We start from the raw sequence: 22,293 nt of genomic DNA, 5'->3' as shown, positions 1-22,293 counted from the left end.
CGGAATCACCCTTGACATGCACTTGAACATGACGAATCATATTAGTAAGATGTGCAAGGGTGCTAACTACCAAATGAAAATCTTAGAAATCTAAAACCATTCTTTCCACAAGAGGACTTCAAACAGGTGGTTCAAGCGCTTGTCCTGTTGATGCTAGATTATGGTAGCGCTACGCTCTGTGGCCTCCCCAAATATACTGTGGCTCCACTCAGGGCTTCCTTGAATGCCGCTGCCAGATTGATTACTGGTACAAAGAGAAATGCTCACATATCTCCAACCCTAAGATCTCTAAACTGGTTACCTTACGAAGCAAGAATACAGCTGAAGATTGCCTGCTTGACTCACAAAGCCCTCCATTTCAAAACCCCTGTTTACCTGGCTCAAAAACTAGAACTGTCTGGAGGGGGTAGACCACCAAGAAATGCAAATTCTCTCCTATTGAAACCCCAGACCTTTTGCAAAAAGAGAACGAGTATCAGAGCCTTCTCTGGTTCGGCACCGAACATCTGGAACTCTCTCCCACCAGAGGTCCACAGAATCCCATCCACTGCTACCTTCAAACATCAAGTAAAAATAATCCTAATAAACAAGTTCTTACCTTAAATGGTCAGGGCTCATCTGCTTTCTCAATGACCCTCTGACTACATTCTTTTGGTCTATCAACAGTAAAGCTAAGGGTTGTCTGTTATACCCTATTAAGTAATGTTTGTTTTCATCTTGGTATTTTATGGTGTTAGCAAAATATGTTCTTCCCTTCCAACATGTGAAGCGCTCTGATACCCTTCGGGGTCATGTTTGCGCTATACAAAAATGTATAAATAAATAAATAAAATAAAATATATCAATGTTTTCATTAGACATGTTACACAGCAGAGCAAGCTGCTGTGCCACATGGCTTAAAGTAAAAAAAGGCGCAATGACTTGGCCAGCATGACTGCATCACCGCACTTTATTCTGTAAATCCATGTTGCACAACAGCCCGTGCTGCTTTGCAATATGTGTAAAGACAGCATGGGGTGAATCAACACAAGGGAGGCGCAAGGGAGGGAGCTTCAACCGCAGACTGCGGGAGGAGGGCGGTGGTGGGAAAGAAACAACAGAGAGCGGCAGGAGGCCTAGAGGGTTCCAAAATAAACAACGGACAGTAGGAGTAGAGCAGTGGGTGGAAAAGAAACAGTGGACAGTAGGAGGAGGGCAGAAGTTGGAAAGAAACTATGGACAGTTGGAGGAGATCGTGGAGTAGAAAAGAAACAACGGTTTGCAGGAAGAGGGTAGGGAAAAGAAACAGCGGACAGTGGGAGGATGTTGGGGGAATGGAACACGAGGGGGGAGTAAAAACAGCGTAGGTGTAAGGCAAGGAGACTGCAGACGCATACACTTAATAAGAGTGCATGTAAAAAAGTGTATTTTTAGTAGCTGCAGAAGCCTGCACCCAGTCAAAGGCACTGGCTTCTGACAGGAAACTGTACTTGGTCCCTGCTCCACGGCACGACAAACACAAAGTCTCAGGAGGAACCTGGAGTCAAGAAGGAGGTGCTGACTAATAAGAAGCAAGGAAACAAGACTGACATTAAAGCCAATCAATGGTAAGTAATGGTAACGAATGGGCAGGCTCTAATCCCATTTTAACCTTTTTTTGTTAACAACAGATACTGACACACACACTGTTTACTTTCTTTTTTTTGTCCTCATTTGCCTTAGCCCACTTAGGAAAAGCGCCGACCACCATGCGTGTCTTTTCTGAACAAGTTCAGGGGTCTTTGTATGAATGTTAACCCGGACCGAGACACGATTAGATGACAGGCGGAAGGAACATCCAGAGACAGAGGGTAGAAGAATTCACTCCACCGAGGTATTTTTCAACCTGTCGGACCATACTGTTTGCCGAAGAGACCTGAGGTACTGGTCCATGGAGCTGGAAAAAGGCATAATCATAGGACCCGGGGAAAAAAAAAAGAAAAACCCTAGACATCCTATTTCTAACATACCAGAAGATCCCAAAATGCAAGCTTTTTCTTACTACAGGATCTAGCCAAGTCCACCCTAGATATATCATAGAACGAGGTCAGCCAGCCTGAGTGGGATGGAGCAACACGGTCTACCCAGAATTTACATATTTCTCTTCTGGCCATGAGGATTGCGTAGAAAAGGAAAGATCTAGCTTGGCCAGTGACGTTGTCATCGAGGCCAAAAATGATTAAAGGGAGAGTGATAGCCACTGAGATCTTCAAAATGGAATCCAGAGTCTTCTTCACCTCATACCAGAAGGGGCTGATTACAGGGGAATCTTTGAACATATGGACATCCGATTCTTCTGGAAGGCCACACTTGTTGCATACTTTCCCAGGCTGAAATTTCAATAATTTTAGAGGAGAAAAATACGCCCTATGCACTGTAAAAAGATGGTTTCGTTTCAGCCAGGCAGGTTTTACTATTTTATGCAGCAAACTAAATGAGTCCATCCACACCTGCATACACTGAAAATTTAGCTGATCTCCCCATAACTCATCGGCAAGTTTGAAGTCACCATCTGCCTCTTCCTCGATTGCCCAGTACCACAATGCAACCTCCTTCCTACCCCAGGGCCTCGCCACTAGGAGTTCCTCAATATTACTATCCTTCCCCAGAAGAGTATCCTGCCTAGACTGTGCCTGAGCCCAGCTCTTCAACTGAATATATTTGAACCTGGATAGTCCTGGGCCCACTAACCCCCGTAGATCTTCCCAGGACAGGATAGAGCGCCCTCCTAACAGGTCTCCCCACTTATAAATGCTCGAGTCCCTCACCGGAATGATCAAATTATCCTGAAAGCATGATGGCGTACCTGGGGAGTCCCATATTGGTGCAAAATTTCAGATGTAACTAAGCCCAACTTTCCTTCTTATAATTACCCAACTTCTGGCTAACGAATTGAGGACTTTTAATTTAATTGTTTTGAAGAATTTTTTAGTCCCCAAATTTAAACAAGAAACTTTCCTCTGGCAGGCCTTCTCCCTTTTACATGGCCCGAAACATTTCTCCACCTGATGTATTAGTGGGTACCTTTAGGAGCATTCTCGAGAGCGAGAGCGAGAGCTGAAAAGCCCATGCATAGTATTGTAGGTCTGGCAATGCCAAACCTCCTTTTTCCCTCCTCCTCCTGAGCTTTTTCCACGCCAGTCTGGTCCTTTATATATCCAGATGAAGGAGTTTACTTCCCGTTGGCATTTCTCTATTTGTTTGGTGTCAAAAGCCAAAGGGATAGAATTAAAGAGGAATGTAAGTTTAGGCAGGATGGACATCTTTACTATATTAATCCTCCCCAGAATGGATAAGGGGAGAAGAGCCCAAGATTTCATCTGCTTTTGACACTCCCTGAACACCCGAACTAGATTGTGTTCAGGAATCTTCCCAACCTCTTGCGTAATTCTAATCCCCAAGTAACGCAAAGAGGATCCTATACTAAGTTGTGAATTGGGAATATTCCAGGCCATGATTTCAGTTTTATTGCCGGTTATTTCATAGCCTGAGAACTTACCTAATTCCACCGCCCGGTTGATAACTGTTGGGAAGGCTAAGTCGGGATCAGCCGTAAAAATTAGGATATCATCCGCATATAGGACCACCCGCTTTTCCCATCCTCCGAATTTAAAGGGAGCGATGTTAAGATCTTACCTAAGAACCTGTTCAAATGGTTCGATGTAAAGATTAAAAAGGAGAGGGGAAAGCGGGCAGCCCTGCCTTGTACCCCTTGTGGTCTTAAATATCTCTGTCAGAGAGCTGTTTACTAACAGTCTGGCAGTCGGGGCCTTGTACAAGAGTTCAATGGCTCGGCAGAATCTATCTCCTAGATTGAATTTCATCATAACCTCAGACAGGTATGCCCAATTAACCTTGTCAAAGGCTTTGGTTGCATCGAAGGTTAGGACGGCCAACGGAAGTGAAAAGGTGGATGCCATATCAATAGCGCCGACCAAATCATACGTAAGATCCGCTAATTGGCGCCCTTTGATGAAACCCTTTTGATCTGGGTGAATAGTGGTACCAGCAACACCCCCCAACCAATTTGACAAGATGGTAGCAAAGATTTTATAATCACTGTTGAGGAGTGAAATGGGGCGATACGACCCGCAATCAGTCGGATCCTTACCAGGTTTAAGGATCAGCACTACTGTGGCCTCACTCCATGAACTTGGAGGATCGTCACCCTTAATAAGAATATTATTAAAGATTTTCACCAAAATAGTAGGTGGTACAGCTCTCCTGGTAAACCGTCTGGGCCAGCGGCCTTCCCTCGTTTGGACTGAGAGATAGCCTTGCTAACTTCCTCATCAGTGATCAAAAGCCCCAATCCTAACTTCTGGTCATTTTAAATTTTAGGTAAGGAGACCCCATCTAGCCAAGTTTTCCTCTTTACAGTATCCACAATGATATCTTCCTTATATATCAATTGGAAGAAATCCCGAAATGCATTACCGATATTCAAATTGGATAGGCGGGAGAGGTCTCACCCTCTACCATGAGCTTACTTATGTAATTTCGCATCTGGTCAGATTTTGTTTTCCAGGTGAGTAACTTGCCAGCTGCCTCTCCAAATTCGAAATGGGAGATTTTACTTACTTCTCCTTTTCGGGCCATTCTTTCTTGCAGAGTAGATTCGAGTTGTTTTTTGAGAGAGTCTAATTTTTTACGATCCTCACTAGAGTCAATGTGAGTACCTACTTTCTTCTCAATGATATTCATCTCTACTTCTAGGCCCTTGATGGCATCCCTAAATTTCTTCCTTCTATGGGAGGCTCTATTAGTATTCAATTCAATTCAATTTTCAAGCTTTATTCGACTATTAAAAACAATCACAAAAGCGTACAATAAAACACAATACAAACATTATAATAAAACAGTAGCTCAGAAATGAAGAATTTAGGAAGATTTAAAACACCAGACTTTTCCTATGAGAAATGGCTTTGAGTAAAAAAGTAGCAGTAAAAAAACAGGTGTCTGCAGAGTCAAGTGCAAATAATAATTCCATGGCTTGGGTAATAGTATACACTGATAATCTTAAAAACATAGGTCTGAGATAGAGACGGCGAAGATGCATATAGAGTGGACAAATAAGCATAAAGTGCCGAGTACTTTGCCTAGTCTGACCATCGCAAGGACAGGGGGAATGGCTAGGAACTTTCATCTCAGGGAAGGCAACTAAATTATGTACTATACCAAGTCTGAGACGTGTCAGAACAAACTGATGGGACTGCTTGGTTATGAATTTTAAGTACATAGGCATGCCCTTTCCTTCAGATTTAGTGGTGTGATAAAATACATAGGTAGACATGGTAGCACACTTTACCCTGCGCATATCAGACTTAGTTTGGATGAAAACATCTTTAAGTTCCTTTTTCAATACAGTAACGGCACAATAGGGATCCTTAATGATATCAAAATTAAATACCTTGTCATAAGTATAAGAGACATAGCTTAGCCAGGGAATCTTAAGGACTTTGTCCAACTTCAAACAATCAGTGATAATCTTCCTAGAAAAAGTAGTCTCTTCTTTAGCCCATATTGACCTCCATACCATGAGGGGTCTTAATCCCATAAGATCAGTCAGATAGTTTAAACAGACTTCGCTATGGCACAGTACAGTAGGTGCTGAGGGAGGAAGGCAAAGCAATCTTCTAAGGAACCCATTCTCGGTATTTTGCAGTGTCCTATGCTGACTATAGCCCCATATACCAGAACCGTACAGAGCAATAGACGCACATCTATGCCTGTAAATGTCTACCATATCAGGTATACGGCGGCTTCCTAGCTATGCAGCGAATCGAAAAATACCAGATGAGCTTTTGGCCATTCTACCATTAACATTTGAGATCTCCTGGGACCATGTCCCCTTGTTGTTAAAGGTAACACCGAGGTAGCAGAACCTATCCACTACCTCAATAGTATGATTGTTAAAATGGAACGGCATAACAGATTTCATCCGTTTACCACAGGCCATAATAAAAGTCTTGGTGTTATTTATTTTCAATTTCCTCGCATTAATAAAATCATAAAAAGTATTCATAAGTTTCTGTAGCCCATTTGGAGTACCTGAAAGGAGCACCGTATCGTCGGCATAAAGGAGAACTGGTACGGGAAGTCCACCAACTTGAGGGGAATCCGCCTGGACCTTTTTGAGTTCAGATTCGATGGAATTGATAAAGAGGGAAAATAGCAGGGGGGCCAGTACACAGCCCTGCCTTATGCCTGACTTAACCCTGATTTTCTCGGTACATTCACCCGACGGACCAAAACGTATCTGGGCCGACAGCTTATTATAGAGACGAGCCAGAAAGTGAATGATTGCCGGGGGGGCGCCCATGGCCAATAGTTCATGGTCCACAAGGTCAAAGGAGCTCGAAAGATCGGCAAAACAGAGAAAGAGGGACCCTTGTTTCGCTCTCGTATATTTCCCTATGAGGAGGTCAAGGTTAAGGCACTGCTCCGTAGTCCCTAAGCCTTTTGCGAAAACCAAATTGGGATTCAGCCATGATATTATTTTCTTCAACCCACTCCTCGAGCCTTATAAGGAGAACCCTGCTCATAATCTTCAGGGAGGAATCGAGAAGGGAGATAGGGCGATAGTTCTTAGCCTCGCCTCTATCTCCCTTCTTGTAAATAGGTAGAATTAGGGATTCACTCCAAGTAGGAGGGGTGTTCTCCAGGACTGATGCATTAAACACCTGGGTCAGGAGTGGGCACCAGAGACTGGGGTTAGATTTGTACAGATCTACCGGTACCCCATCGGGTCCCGGTGCCTTTCCACCTTTACTCTGGCTTAGGGAGATAACCACCTCTGATAGGGTAATATCCAAAGGTATCCTAGTCTCAGACATAGGGATAGTAGGACCGTCAGAGTCTCCCCCGGGTGGATTAAAAATACCAGAAAAATGGGAGACCCAATTGGCTTCGCTAACCTGCGCTGATAGTTTGGGAAACTCTTCATTGGCAAGGAAAGGACTATTAACCGTAGACCAAAACAGCCTACTGTCCCGTAGTACCGATGCTTGGTTCACGGCATCCCAGGCAAGTTCCCTGAGTTCCTGCTTCCTACGTACAAGATTACTTTTATAGGTGAGCCTAAGTAATTTGACGGCCTCCCTATCTCTCGGGTGTTTTGTTAAGGCCAGCTTGAGTTCCCGCAGGGATTGAGTACATAAGCTATCAAACCAGCCCACATTTTGGTTCCTAATTCGGGCTTTAGTAATGGTAAGGCACCTTTTTACAGCAACACCGAGTGCCACAAAATTAGTTATAATACACCCGTTAGGGGCCTCAGGATTAAGGCAATTATAAATTTCAGCAAACCCCTCTTTAATAATTCTAGCTTGCAGTTTATCGGAGTTGTCCAATTTCCACTTTATACGGAAACCATTCTGTCTGCATGGGGTAACATCTTCTAATACCAAATAATCATTCCTAGCACTAGGCCCCCATGCAGAAATAAGCATGGTGATTGCTTGGTGATCACTACCTCCCAGATCAGTAACGACGGGAACTGTACAATGAGGAGTGAAATGCGTAGAAACCAGTATGTGATCAATGGCAGAGGACGAGTTGGGTCCTACAAAAGTTGGAACAGGCATACCATCCACATCTAGGGCCGGGGAGTGGATCATAAGATCCAGGTTCAGCACAAGGGAATTAAAGGAGTCACCATGGGGGGAGTGTACAAAATGTGCTCTGTTTTCCCCGTTGTCTCCATCAAAACCACAGGTTCTAGAAAAGGAATGTGGGCAAGTACGAAGGTTAAAATCCCCACCCCAAATGATCTCAATTGGTTTACTAACATCGTTTCGTAGGTTCTTCAAAAAAGGACCCAGCTCCTCTGCCACCGAGGTATCTGAGGCATTAAACAAATTGTTATAGTGGTTGACCACCACTAAAACATGGCCCTTAAGATGTTCTAATATTAAAATTTGGGAGTGGTGTCCCACAGGGAGGTAGGAAATCAAACATAGTGGGAGTTTGACTGATGTAAAAATCACTAATCCCCCTTTAGCCCTACCCATACCTGTCCTTATTGCCTGGTTGTTATAAGACACAAACCCATCGAGTTCAATATCAGCAGTTGCCCAGGTCTCTTGAAAGCATAAAATATCAAAATCCGAGAGGATCTCTTTCCACCCCAATGAGGCCGATTGCCTGCTCCACCCTGCAACATTCCAGGTAACAAACTTCAGCCCAGGGGAACAAATGGGGGGTTGAATAGGCACGGGTACCGTGGTGATTAAAGCATTATTGACAGGTAGAGGGTCCAGTAATACTGGATAGGTCACGGGGATTATCGGGGCAGTTTGGGACATTGTAAGGTCTTGAATGGGAATAGGGCTACTGTCGGGCAATACCGTAGGCTCTTTATCAGAAGAAATAGTGGGGTCTACAGCAGTGGGCAGTCAATCAACACCATTAAGGCCACTCAGACAATTAAAACGATTATAATTATGGAAGGGTGTCATAGGTGGTTGAAAAACAGGTTGAGCTGGATACCCACAAAATCTACCCCTCCGAGCAACCCTTGTCCATTTGTCCTGATCTTGATCACGATGCATTTGTACAGGGGGGAAAAAAAAAGATACAGGCAGGGTCCGGATGGTGGATTCAGATGATCTATTCGACCCCGAGCAGATGTAATGAACAGTCCTTGGGTCTCTAAAGCTCACCAAAATACAGTCCCCAACTATTGACTTCCTGGTCTTGCCCAGCCAGGGTACCCTCCTTACCATCACAATTTCATTATTAAAATATGCAGGAAGAGGTCTATTCCAGTTCAACCATTTAATTACTTGATTTTTTAGTGAGAAAAAATTCTCGCCTTCCCCCATCTCCAGGGGAGGAACCCCGGCCATAACTACCATAAGATCGTTAGCTTCGGGGGGAAGGTCGGGTCTCCGAACTCTAGGGGCAGGTTTCTCCGGTAAAGGGGGTGGAATACCGTCACCATTTACAGCCCCATTGGGATTTATAACAGGGGGGGTAATACCTGCAGGTAGTAGTGGGTGAATAATAGTTTTACTATGGCATGGAGGAACTGGTATGGCCATGAGGGGTTGCAAAATAGGGGTGGCAGAAGTCACCGCAGTTGGATGTGGAATAGCTGGGGGAGGTTGTGAGGTGGGGGGTAAGGTGGGGGGGGACATAGTCTCAGGGGGTCTTCCAAGGGTATTGACCTGCGAATTCAAACTACTTAATGTAGCCTCAAGAATAGTTAGACGGATCTCCACTCTCTTGATACTCTCGGTGATAGGCTGTAGCAGAGATCTGAGTAAGAATTCTAGGTTCCCCTGGGGGACAACTGGGGGCAGTAAAATAGGCAAGCTATTCATAGGGGGAGGAATAGTACCCGTATCTTCATTAGACTTACCGGGAACAGGAACATACTTAGTAGGTTTTCCAAAATCGGTATGGGAAAGTTTGGATTTACCCTTACCTGCCCTCGACTTCCTTCTACGCTTATTAGGAGGAGGGCCGTGCAGCTCGGCCACAGTAACTAATTTGGGTTTAGCTTTCCTTGATTTAGAAGTCAGGGTAGGTTGGGATATAAGATCAATAGCCGTACAGCAGAGGCTAGGGGAGGGGCTGAAGTTATGTAAACAAATATCAAATTGGCATATATTATTTAATGACCAATAGTTTGTGAATATCAGATGTAATACAAAAATCATGTAAATAAAGGGCCCCAAGGGGGGAGGAAAAAGGAGAGGGAAGGGTAGTGCTCGAGGAAGTGTAAAAAGGTTATAACACAGTATATAGAAGTAACAATACAAATTGGCACAGATTATCAAAGGATAATCAAAATGTAAACGTCCCAAATCAGGACTAAACGATAAGAAACACATATAAACATTGCATTTCAACGGTCACATCTAGTTATTAGAGAATTAAGGGGTGTGCCGGAATGACAAATTGAAAAGAGAACAGTCGACGTTTCGACCCCTATCTATAGGCCAAATGTAGTCCTTTTACGGGGTCTTCATCAGGACGTCAAATTGGGGAAGGAAGGTGGGGCCATTCTGTATAAAGGAATACAAACACGTATTTAGCTACAATTCATGGGGAGGATGAAGATCATCATCCTATCTACAAGTTAGACACAGGTGAAATAACTTGAAATTAATTTACCATGGTTGGAGACCCAGAAGGGTTCAATGCATAAGCGGAGGACCCACGCTTGACGTTGTGGTCAATCTGAAGGGGTGGACGATTAAATTAATTAGGAGAAACAACAATCTGTAAAAGATGGAAAGATCATACTATTTGGTATCAGCAGTTGACTCAAAAGGCAACAGTTAACCAAAAAATGCATTATATCCAATGATCTATGATGCGATACACCATAGAGACTCCCAAATTGATTAGGCGAGACTGATCTCGGCTACGTGGGGAGTATTGTGATTAAAAGTAGTACCTATTAACAACTGTCCTATGACGCGGTACAACATTGAGACTATCAAATTAGCTAGGAAAGACTGATCTAGGCTACATGGAGGGTATTATGATTTAAAATAGTACCTGTAGGTCGCTGTAGCTAGGACCTGCAGAAAATGATGAATGCGCAGTCAGCTTCTATAATTGATGTACCTTAATTCATCAAGAAGAATAAGACATATTACCAACTGTATAGGTGATTACAAATTACCATCATATGGCAAGTCAGTGAATACTCACAATTAGAGGTGCGTGATTTACCGTTATAAAATCGGCTGAGGCTGTGAGTGGTATAATCTTACAGTGACAATCAAATCCGGTGAAGGTATATTATTTCTTATTTCAACCTAGTGAAAGAGGCGATGTTTTTAAAGGCCAAAGCATGGATTACTACATTGTCATCAATCTCAAAACGGGAGAAAAAAGCTTACTTGCACAGATAATTATGCTCGCACTTGGAGATGCGTGATTACACCGTTATAGAATCGGCTGGGGTCTCAAAGTAACAATCGGATCCGGAAAAGATGTATTCTTTCAACCTGGTGAAAGAGGGACTTTTTAAATGCCAAACACGTATTTCTACATTCTCAATAGACTAAATGGGAAGAAAAAGTCTTACTTGCACAGTCGCTCGCAAGTTCAAAAGGGCAGGTAACAATACGGCGCCTCTCCGTAAAAGCTGAAAAACCATGTGCAGCGTGGAGCACATTCAGATCGGTTTTGAACACAAGTGGTCCGGTTTAATCTATGGGAAAGTTAAACTAGTTAAATGAGAGAGCGTGACTCGTGGGTAAATAGGTTGGCGTCTCCAACCGCTGTTGAAAGTACTTACAAAATGCGGCACCAAAACTGCCTGCTGCTTGCATCCCGAACGCGAACTCCGCAGTCAGAGCTCCGCGGAGTATGGGGCGGAGCTAAACTCCATGTCGGCGAAAATAGAAGAGTTACTATTGGGAGCCTCTAGACTACATCGAGTCCGGTATAAATGTTGGGAAGCTCAAATAAGAGGGAATATTAAAGGCCTCTATGACCTGCTAGTGGCAAAAGCAACTCGAGCAATACCAGCAAAACACACGCAATAGTGCAGCTCTCGTACAAGAGGCTGAAAACTATTTTTCACATTGTTGCAACAAATGTAGTTTACGTGATGCAACAATGTGAAAAATAGTTTTCAGCCTCTTGTACGAGAGCTGCACTATTGCGTGTGTTTTGCTGGTATTGCTCGAGTTGCTTTTGCCACTAGCAGGTCATAGAGGCCTTTAATATTCCCTCTTATTTGAGCTTCCCAACATTTATACCGGACTCGATGTAGTCTAGAGGCTCCCAATAGTAACTCTTCTATTTTCGCCGACATGGAGTTTAGCTCCGCCCCATACTCCGCGGAGCTCTGACTGCGGAGTTCGCGTTCGGGATGCAAGCAGCAGGCAGTTTTGGTGCCGCATTTTGTAAGTACTTTCAACAGCGGTTGGAGACGCCAACCTATTTACCCACGAGTCACGCTCTCTCATTTAACTAGTTTAACTTTCCCATAGATTAAACCGGACCACTTGTGTTCAAAACCGATCTGAATGTGCTCCACGCTGCACATGGTTTTTCAGCTTTTACGGAGAGGCGCCGTATTGTTACCTGCCCTTTTGAACTTGCGAGCGACTGTGCAAGTAAGACTTTTTCTTCCCATTTAGTCTATTGAGAATGTAGAAATACGTGTTTGGCATTTAAAAAGTCCCTCTTTCACCAGGTTGAAAGAATACATCTTTTCCGGATCCGATTGTTACTTTGAGACCCCAGCCGATTCTATAACGGTGTAATCACGCATCTCCAAGTGCGAGCATAATTATCTGTGCAAGTAAGCTTTTTTCTCCCGTTTTGAGATTGATGACAATGTAGTAATCCATGCTTTGGCCTTTAAAAACATCGCCTCTTTCACTAGGTTGAAATAAGAAATAATATACCTTCACCGGATTTGATTGTCACTGTAAGATTATACCACTCACAGCCTCAGCCGATTTTATAACGGTAAATCACGCACCTCTAATTGTGAGTATTCACTGACTTGCCATATGATGGTAATTTGTAATCACCTATACAGTTGGTAATATGTCTTATTCTTCTTGATGAATTAAGGTACATCAATTATAGAAGCTGACTGCGCATTCATCATTTTCTGCAGGTCCTAGCTACAGCGACCTACAGGTACTATTTTAAATCATAATACCCTCCATGTAGCCTAGATCAGTCTTTCCTAGCTAATTTGATAGTCTCAATGTTGTACCGCGTCATAGGACAGTTGTTAATAGGTACTACTTTTAATCACAATACTCCCCACGTAGCCGAGATCAGTCTCGCCTAATCAATTTGGGAGTCTCTATGGTGTATCGCATCATAGATCATTGGATATAATGCATTTTTTGGTTAACTGTTGCCTTTTGAGTCAACTGCTGATACCAAATAGTATGATCTTTCCATCTTTTACAGATTGTTGTTTCTCCTAATTAATTTAATCGTCCACCCCTTCAGATTGACCACGACGTCAAGCGTGGGACCTCCGCTTATGCATTGAACCCTTCTGGGTCTCCAACCATGGTAAATTAATTTCAAGTTATTTCACCTGTGTCTAACTTGTAGATAGGATGATGATCTTCATCCTCCCCATGAATTGTAGCTAAATACGTGTTTGTATTCCTTTATACAGAATGGCCCCACCTTCCTTCCCCAATTTGACGTCCTGATGAAGACCCCGTAAAAGGACTACATTTGGCCTATAGATAGGGGTCGAAACGTCGACTGTTCTCTTTTCAATTTGTCATTCCGGCACACCCCTTAATTCTCTAATAACTAGATGTGACCGTTGAAATGCAATGTTTATATGTGTTTCTTATCGTTTAGTCCTGATTTGGGACGTTTACATTTTGATTATCCTTTGATAATCTGTGCCAATTTGTATTGTTACTTCTATATACTGTGTTATAACCTTTTTACACTTCCTCGAGCACTACCCTTCCCTCTCCTTTTTCCTCCCCCCTTGGGGCCCTTTATTTACATGATTTTTGTATTACATCTGATATTCACAAACTATTGGTCATTAAATAATATATGCCAATTTGATATTCGTTTACATAACTTGTGCTTTATTGATTGTTGAATAATTGTTGTATATGTTTCTTTTCCACGGGGACCCCCCTTTATATGTATCACATAGTGCCCAGGTCCCCGCGACTGCATGGGTTTAACCCCTTTTGTGTAAAGTAGGGGAGGGGCGGGGCACCGGTACCTGACTGGGACTAACAGTACATTCCCTCAGCAAAAGAGGGACTCCTTCCTGTGAAAGAGATTCCTCACTAGCAATCAGCGATGTGCCACCATCTACAATGTCTACCAGGGGTCTACGTTTCAGATTTTCAATAGAGCGTCGGCGCTCAGCCCTGCGTTCGGCAAGGGCAGTATCCAAATCTCCCTCTTCCTCCGCCAAGGAGCGTGGGAAATATGTATCCAGGGTTCTAATCTTAGACCCCCCCAGTTTCACTATGGATTTGTCCAGAGCTGGTGAAGGCATGATAGGTAAATGGTATGTCTTGGGCAGCAAGGGCTAAGTAGAAACCAGTACCAAACAACAGAAGAACAGGAAAGTAAGCCCGGCCCGGCCTACTCTGGCCTATGAGGGCCTAAGAGGGTCCGCCCTTAGTCCGGGCTTTGTCCCGGGTGATGTCCCGCAAACGCGTCCCGCTGACGCGTAATGACTTCAGGTATTAAGCCAAATGAGGATAGAGGGGGCGGAGACACGGGAAGAGGCGGCAGGTGTGCTGGCTGGAACACGCACAGCCTGCTGGCCCTCGCAGTCCCGTTCTCTTCGTGAGCAGCTCCCCTGGTGATTACAATGCCCAGCGGGGCTCCTGGCACACGGAAGCAAATGCCCTGCGGGGCTCCTGGCAGCAGCAGCAAACAGAGATCCACGGACTCCTCCACGAGCGGCTCCCGCGAAGCGGGGGCCGCGAGGAGTTTTCAAGCAGGCAGGCAAGGGGCGGAGACACGGGAAGAGGCGGCAGGTGTGCTGGCTGGAACACGCACAGCCTGCTGGCCCTCGCAGTCCCGTTCTCTTCGTGAGCAGCTCCCCTGGTGATTACAATGCCCAGCGGGGCTCCTGGCACACGGAAGCAAATGCCCTGCGGGGCTCCTGGCAGCAGCAGCAAACAGAGATCCACGGACTATTAGTAATACATCCTCGTCAGAAGGCTTTCAGACGATGGAAGCCTTAGTTGAATGTAGATTTAACTTGAGGAAGTACTTAGTCTCGATACAGAGAAAGCTGATTTCATCATCCTCTAACAAGATAGTACGATCGAAAGACCAAGAACTATGAAGGTGTTGCTGTGTAGGAATCAGATTAAAGGAAATTGCGGAATGGTCAGAGAGGTGAGATGGCAGGTAAACAATATCTTGAACTGAGTCTTTCAGACTGTAGCTGAACATAGCATAGTCTATTCTAGACTTGTGTTTATACTTTAAGTTTTTTAAGCAATACCCCCAATCGATCCCCAGCCCTTTCCCTCAATATGTCAGATAGCCCTAACTGCGCCATCGTTATTAAAAGTAGTTGTCGCGACTTGGAGGGAACAGTAGCTCTTGAGTTTGGTGATTTGTCTAACAGAGGGTCTAACACAATACTGAAGTCTCCGACCCAAATTACGGGGTCCGAGTATAAGCCATCTACCTGCTACGGTCTTCCCTGCATTCCAAAATTTGTGCCTTGGCTGTTTTTTTAAATATGAACAGTAGCCCTCTGATATTTGATGTTTGATCTGTGCAAATAAAAGTATCAATCCATCTCTGGTTTTTTAGTAAGACGATAGTCTCAGACTTAAGGAGATGCGTTTCCTGGATGGCAATGGCCTGCGCCGGGGAGTCTCTCAGATATTGGAGCATTCTGTCCCTTCTACCCTTCATACGCAGGCCATTGACATTCCAGGACAGACGTTGAAGCGATGTCATGGAACCATATCTTCCCCTACCATCCCCGCCTGTAAAAGCTTCCTACCATACCCTGAATCTGGCCCTGTCTCGACCCAAAAAAGCTGCTTGATCCTCTGGAACACATCCTGCATACAGCTAAAAAGTACTTGGTACACAAAGAGCACCGACAAATGAGGAATTTTTACCTTTTCACCCCCGTGATCCCCCCCTACCTTGGGAAACCCATCTCTAATTACTCTTGCTTGGTGTATAACCAGAATTTACGTCCTCCAGCTACCTCCCTCTACTCCCCTACCCTAAACTATATAGCAAACGATAAGAGAATAAAAAAGAAAAAGAAGCGAATAAAAGCAAATAAGAGTTGGGCAGAGTTGGGCAGAGTTTACCTCCTGCCATAATCAGAGTGAGAGTATAATTATGGACCCATACATTTTAATAACAGTGAGACTTACAAGACATAGGGTCAAGGGGTTAATCCCAAAAAGGCGATGACCTTAACTTTTAATCATTAAGTTATACTGTGCATTATATAAATCCTGTTTTACTTTCTTCTTCCCTTTTTTTTTCTTTCCTTTTTGTGCCGTCTCCTTTCCCTTCAGCCCATTTTTCGTTTTTTCCCCCTTGAAATTAATTAATTAATGGAAGTAACCATTAGCTCAGCTCAAAATGGATTCATTCCTTCTCGCGAGAGATGTCCCTTAAAGATGTTAACAAATCGTCAGCCTCATTTGGAGATCTGATGTTGTACATTTTGTTATTGTACATAATTTTCAGATAGGCGGGAAATCTCATTTGGACAGTACCACCCAAAGACCTGAATTTCTCCATTCTTTGGCCCAGTTTCCATTGGCGATCCGGAGTAACTTTGGATAGATCAGAACGTACCTCGAATGGAAAGTCTGGACCCTTTAATGATTTTACTTTCAGGGCTAAGTTTAAGATCTTCTCCTTTAATGAGTAAGTGAGAAAGTTAATTAGAATCTTTCTTGGTTTAGCCCTAGCAGTATTTATTTGAAAAGGATCTCTGTGAACCTTTTGAATATCCTGCTCCAGAAGCTCAACATGGTCCTCCATATTCAACGACTCCTTTAACAGTGCTGCAAGAAATGTTTTAATGTCGCTCCCTTCTTTGCCCTCCAGAACCTTCAATATTCCTCTGTGAATAGTTCCAAAGTGTCCCCATTCTCTTCCTCATGGCGTCTCCATCCCTTTGAAGAACTTGAATTTGCATTTCAGCAGACCCCAAATTAGCCTTAAGCTCCTCTACTGAGCCCTACAGAGATTCAGTCCTTTTATTAAGTAAATCTACTTTTTTCTCCAACACCTCACATGCCTGCCCTAATCTCTGATTGGTTATCTGCCGAGATCATAAAGCCTTGTTTTATATCCGTTTTCAAGGAGGTAAGGAGACACACACACTGTTGAGAAGAAAACTAATCACTTCCAGATTCCTCATCATCTCTACTGGGGCCAAATCTCAGAGGACCAAGATTCAAAGTCGCTACGATGATAAGTATCAATCTTGTCTCTCATCATTTAGAGAAATTTCAGGACGTCCAACCCAGGCAGTCACACAGTTGACAAAAGAAATTGGTTGATTAGATTTAGAATCTAAAAGGTGTCTGCATAAGCTAGAGTGGTAAAGCCAAAAGTAGGAAATAAACCACAGAGTTGTTTAATGAAGATTTTGAAATAGATTGCGAACAAGGCAGATCCGTACAGCCAACCCACAAGCAAGAGAGGTGCTATCAGAATATATGTGTGGCAGTAGGTCTTGAAAAATCTTTGGATTAACCATTAACTTTGGGTTACAAAGAAGATTGCCACTTGCATTAAAGAGCTTCAACGCTTTGTCAGGGGTAGTAAGTGATATAGAAATGGAATTACATTACAATACAATACAATTCTCTTTTAGATTGCTCACTAGAGTTCACTCATTGTCCCTTTCATACACATATTTATTACAAATAACTTTGTTATCCGTTGTGTCTGATCAAATAGATTTAGGGCCTGATTTCAATTTCGGCAGACAGGTTTCTCCATCACAACGGTGACGGCTATTCTCTCTACCAAAATATAAATCCCATAGGATATAATTAGATTTATATTTCAGCGTATGGGATATCCATCACTGTTGTGAGGGAGTAACCTGTCCGCTGAGATCTAAGTCAGGTACGTACGTTGTATAGGCAGCTTCTACTAGCCCCTCGTAGGATAAATACAATTTTCTCGGGGCATGATAGGATTTGCACAACATATTCCAAACCATACCAGCATTACCGAATGCAGAAATATTGGCTACCTTATAACAATTCATACAAGTGATACAATTTTACTTTCTGTGTTGTGAACCATTCCTCCATTTTGTATCTCAAAGTACAGTGTATTTTAAAGTATTTGTTTACTTAATAGCAAAATACTGCTTGTTTGAAACGCAATGTATGGGTGGCACACATCAGTAGGTGAGAAACTCAAAATAGAGGAATGAGAGGCTGACAATAACAACAGAACATTGAGGATAACTATATTTCCATGTGGGAGGGGTATGCATGGGAGCAGGAGTCAGAAGGACTAAGGGGCATATTACCTAGAATAAGCGATAATTATCGCTAAGCTTGGTTAGCGGCTATAATTTTATCGCCGTGCTTCGCCTATTTTTATCGCTTAGAAACCTTGCTATTATCAAGGTTTATCTCCTAAGCGATACAAATCGGCCGAAATGCATGAATATCGCTGAAAAGTCTGTGATATTCATGCATTACCGAGCTAATGCTCTTAGCCATGTTATCCACCTACCATTGGATAACATGGCTAAGAACTGCTCTGGGCAGGCGTTAGCTTTTGTAGATATTCGCGCTTAGCGTGAATTATTCCAAAAGTAGGTAATAGGAGATAGCGATGTTAGCGACTGTTTCCAGTCGCTAACATCTTGGCACGCAAACTTTGCATGTCATTAACGATAATTATCGCTGACATGCAAAGTGGGCCCCAAGATGATCGCTATTTCCTACTAGCTGTCGCTAACTGGTGTTAGCGACAGCTGGGTAATAGGGCAATAAAATTATCGACGCTTTAGCGGGAAAAATTCCCGCTAAAGCGGCGATAAGGCCCTTGGTAATATGCCCGTAAATCTTGCAAGGTAGCGGTATTCAGTCATTCTGTTTATAGGGCTGGAAGGTTCTTGGATGTCTAGTGATACTGGAGAAGGTGAAATAAATTTTGAACTTACCATTTTCTATTTCCTCTTCTATGTCATCCTCCAAGATATTTACTGGAGCAGCAGTTTCTCCGGCTTCCATCATCTGCTTCAGGGCATCAAGCTGCTCTGTTCAAATAATATCATAAACATGAGTGGGTCTTTCAAAGCCAAAGATGTTTTAAAACATGGACATATGGTAAACGTAGAAATTTAAGCAGAAATTCATCACACATTTTTAAGTATTCCCTGTATTATAAGATTCGATTTATTACACCCTTTGGTCTGATTTCTATTTATCCTGTTCAAATTCATACAGCTTTCTAATCCTTTGTTTCCTGGCAGTGCCTTTTTGGGCAGATTTGTAAAATATTGCGAGGGTGCTGGTATAATATGGCACTGTCATTTGCACTAACTGAGCTTTGTAAATTATTACATTTGCCACAACAAACTGGTGCAAAATTGCACTTCTGCGCTAGTCATTCAGTGCAAATCCCATATTTACACTGGTCGGCGCAAATGATGGTTCAAATTTGCATTAGCACAAATGCAAAATAGTTAGGCACTTATACAACCAATGCAATCCTGCTTTATGTGTTAGATGTACTGTGTCATTTTCACGGTTGCCAACATATATTTAGAACCACTAACAGACGGCCAACCGTGCCTTCCCACAGATGCATCAGTAACATATATAGTTTGAATCATCGAATTACAATATTGCATCGCAATGGATATAATCATGTATTAACACTCTGCATTGCGCCCCAACCTTTTTCATGTGGTGATTCTATATCTGTGGGTCTGCAGGGTATTTCAATAATATGATAGTTGTTTGTGAATTGTTCATATGAATAGTTAGTTTGTAGATATTTACCGTCAGACACTAGACATGTCAGTCGGTGATGACTACAAAATATTATGTGTGATTATATCTTCATAGATCAAAATAGAATGTGTCCTTATCCAATTCAATAGAGTCAGTGATGAGTCACCCCAGTATGAGAGTGCTAAATAAACTAAAGTGATAATGTTGGACCAACATATTGGCTGTATTAAGATGACTGGATTTTAGCAGACAAAGTAGCATTCCTACATGAAGTGTCATTGAGGCGGTCTGCCTTGCATGGTAATAAACTACAAAGCCAAAGCCTGAATGGTGTTTACATTCCAACCGTGGCTAGTGACCCGACATTAGTGGAAGGTAGTCCAATGTCAACACAATCACTATGAGTGAACTAAAGAAAAAGCCTTATTTGCATACAATGGAGAGGCTTAGGGTCAATGATAGCTGGTATAAGCCTTATACTGCAACATTCTGCAAATGGGAGGGAAAAGGTATAGGAAATCTGCGTAAAGAAACCATGTGCACTAGTCTTTCATTAAAAAGTGGCTGTGTGGAGTGTGCATGCATATATTACAATGGTCAGTTCAATAGCTTTGCATAGTTTCAATTTTTTACCATGTGCTTGACTGAACCGATGATGGCATTAAAAAATATCCCAATTGTGAATAATAAAGCTATTGATACCATTAGCACCTATGTAGTGTGTGTATTCTATATACATATTAGGATGAACCTAGATCTCGCATTTTTCAGACACTTATATGTGAATCTTGGATTTAGTAGAAAACCTGCGTGAAATTGATCATTTTCCTGAAAGGAGGGTATTCATCTTCTGAAAAGAGATGGGGGTTAATGTTATTGGATGATTTTGAGCCCTGGATAGCCAAAGATGGTATGCCATGCTTAAGTACATTAAAGAGACTTTGTTTGATAAGGTGAGTCAATGATGAGCATACACTGCTGACTGATTTTGAAAGAAATTAGGACACAATGACAAGATTTCTTGCCTGGCTAAATGTGAGCCCATATTTCTAAGTGTAGACACTTTCTAAGAAATTGGGATACAATGAAAAGATGTCTTGTCTGGCTTAATGTGAGCTCATTTTTCTAAGTGTAGACACTTTCTATCTGCCTAATGTTTTTTCTTTAAATGTCTGCAATGAGATTTTGTTAATAAACAAGTGTAGAATGCATTGCTGTAGCCCTATTAGGTCACGACCCGAGCACGTTTTAAATGTATTAATTAGCTAGTTTGAGGTGCAAAACGTGCAACATTTTTATTACACGTTCTAGCAGGTTCTTTTCCTTACCCATAGACCTTTGTGGTAACACTTGTTTGTGGATCTGATCATAAGTGTTTGTCTTCTATACCAGTGTGATGCCAACTGGTCTATTTTGTCATAGAGGGAAGTGAGTAAGGAGTCTTGATTGGAGTATTATGACTTGGGATTCATCAAAACTATCACTGAAAGTGCACACTTGCCTAAACATAGTACTCAAACACCTGAACCTTTGGTGACAAGAACAAATATATTACAGTTCACAAATAGCTAAAATCTACAGATTCGTATATAGTCTACTGAGAGTAGAATGTCGAGATGTTATGTTTATTGATCAAATTCTTTGTTAATTGCAAACTCATACTTCATCTCAAGAAATTGTTTTGCCTGAAAAGAATATTTAAAGTTATTTTATGAAAAAAGATAAGTAGGTAAATTCAGGCCATGAAAAGCATTTGGATGTGTTAGGTCAATCAGTGCTTATAAAGCTACACACCTCACCCAAGGCGCTGGGTAGGTGGGATGGTAGATGGGGGGGGTGTGATCCCTCTAGAGGTTGGATCATTCGAAAAGCCAGTTCTTGAGGTTGTTCTTGAATTGGGTCAGCAACACTGATTGCCTGAGGTGGAGGAGCAGGATGTTCCAGGTCTTGGCGGTAAGGTAGGAGAAGGATCTTCCTCTGGTTCAGGTCTTGTGGATCCTGGGGACGGAGGCAAGGGTGAGCTGGGCAGAATGGAGTTCTCTGAAGGGCACGTGGAATGCGAGGGGGTGGTTCAGGTATGCTGGTCCTTCGTCGTGGAGAGCTTTATGCCTCTGGTACTTGTCTAGCTAAATACTTAAAGTATATATGAAAATGTTGCAGAACCTTGTGGGGTGTCTTTCCCTGGATGAAAGCAAACGTGCTAATGGCCAGGCTACTCCTAATTCCACAAAAAACAGACAAGAGTTGTTCTACCTCCAACAATGGTTGGTGCCTGACTGGTGCTCCTTTTCCTTTTCAGCCACTACACAGGAGCTTTGAGGAGTGCGGCGCCAGGGCACACCACAAAACCCTTGGCCTAAACTGGAAATCCTTCGCAACATCATGGCAAGTGGGTCTGTGGTACCCCAGTTGCTTAGCTCTACTTCCAGAGACTATATATATTCAGATAGATAGTGAGAGAGCTAAAAGGATGGAATTAAGGCCCTATACGATTCTTAAAAATGTTGATTTATCTATCTATTTATTCATTGAAAAAAAGTTTCAAGTGATGCTGTAGTTGGGTGAAAATGTCAGTGAAAACATAACAACCACTGGGGGCGCTAGGTGGTGCACGAGCGGAATTGCCGCCACAAAGTGAGGCTCCCGCAGGTTGGCTTTTAAATCCGTCATTTGGCTGGTGCGTGTGGAGTTCCCGTACGGCAGGACAGATTACGCGATGGCCGAGGTCCTCCACGTGGAAGGCAGGCCAGAGTGCGTTATCGGAGGGGGACACTGGGCAGTACACGCAACCCCTTGGGGGCTGCTTGCCATCGGGGATCGCTGGATGGAGCCTGCAATCGCATACCAGAGAGGT

The 22,293-nt window shown here is 43.0% G+C and overlaps 1 protein-coding gene across 5 annotated transcripts in view; it reads right to left on the bottom strand.

Moving 5' to 3' along the window:
- The window catches only part of PLCB4 (phospholipase C beta 4), a 1,177,624-nt gene that overhangs the window by 273,957 nt on the left and 881,374 nt on the right, over nt 1-22,293 (bottom strand). For all 5 annotated transcript variants that reach the window (XM_086927702.1, XM_086927703.1, XM_086927699.1 and 2 more), the window contains one exon: nt 18,644-18,739. In XM_086927702.1, coding sequence (XP_086783828.1) covers nt 18,644-18,739 — 96 coding nt within the window. The remainder of the gene's footprint in view (nt 1-18,643; nt 18,740-22,293) is intronic.

This window comes from Lissotriton vulgaris, chromosome 6, assembly GCF_964263255.1.
Source record: "Lissotriton vulgaris chromosome 6, aLisVul1.2, whole genome shotgun sequence".
NCBI classification, from domain to species: Eukaryota; Metazoa; Chordata; class Amphibia; order Caudata; family Salamandridae; genus Lissotriton; species Lissotriton vulgaris.
This window is presented reverse-complemented; position numbering and strand designations above follow the sequence as displayed.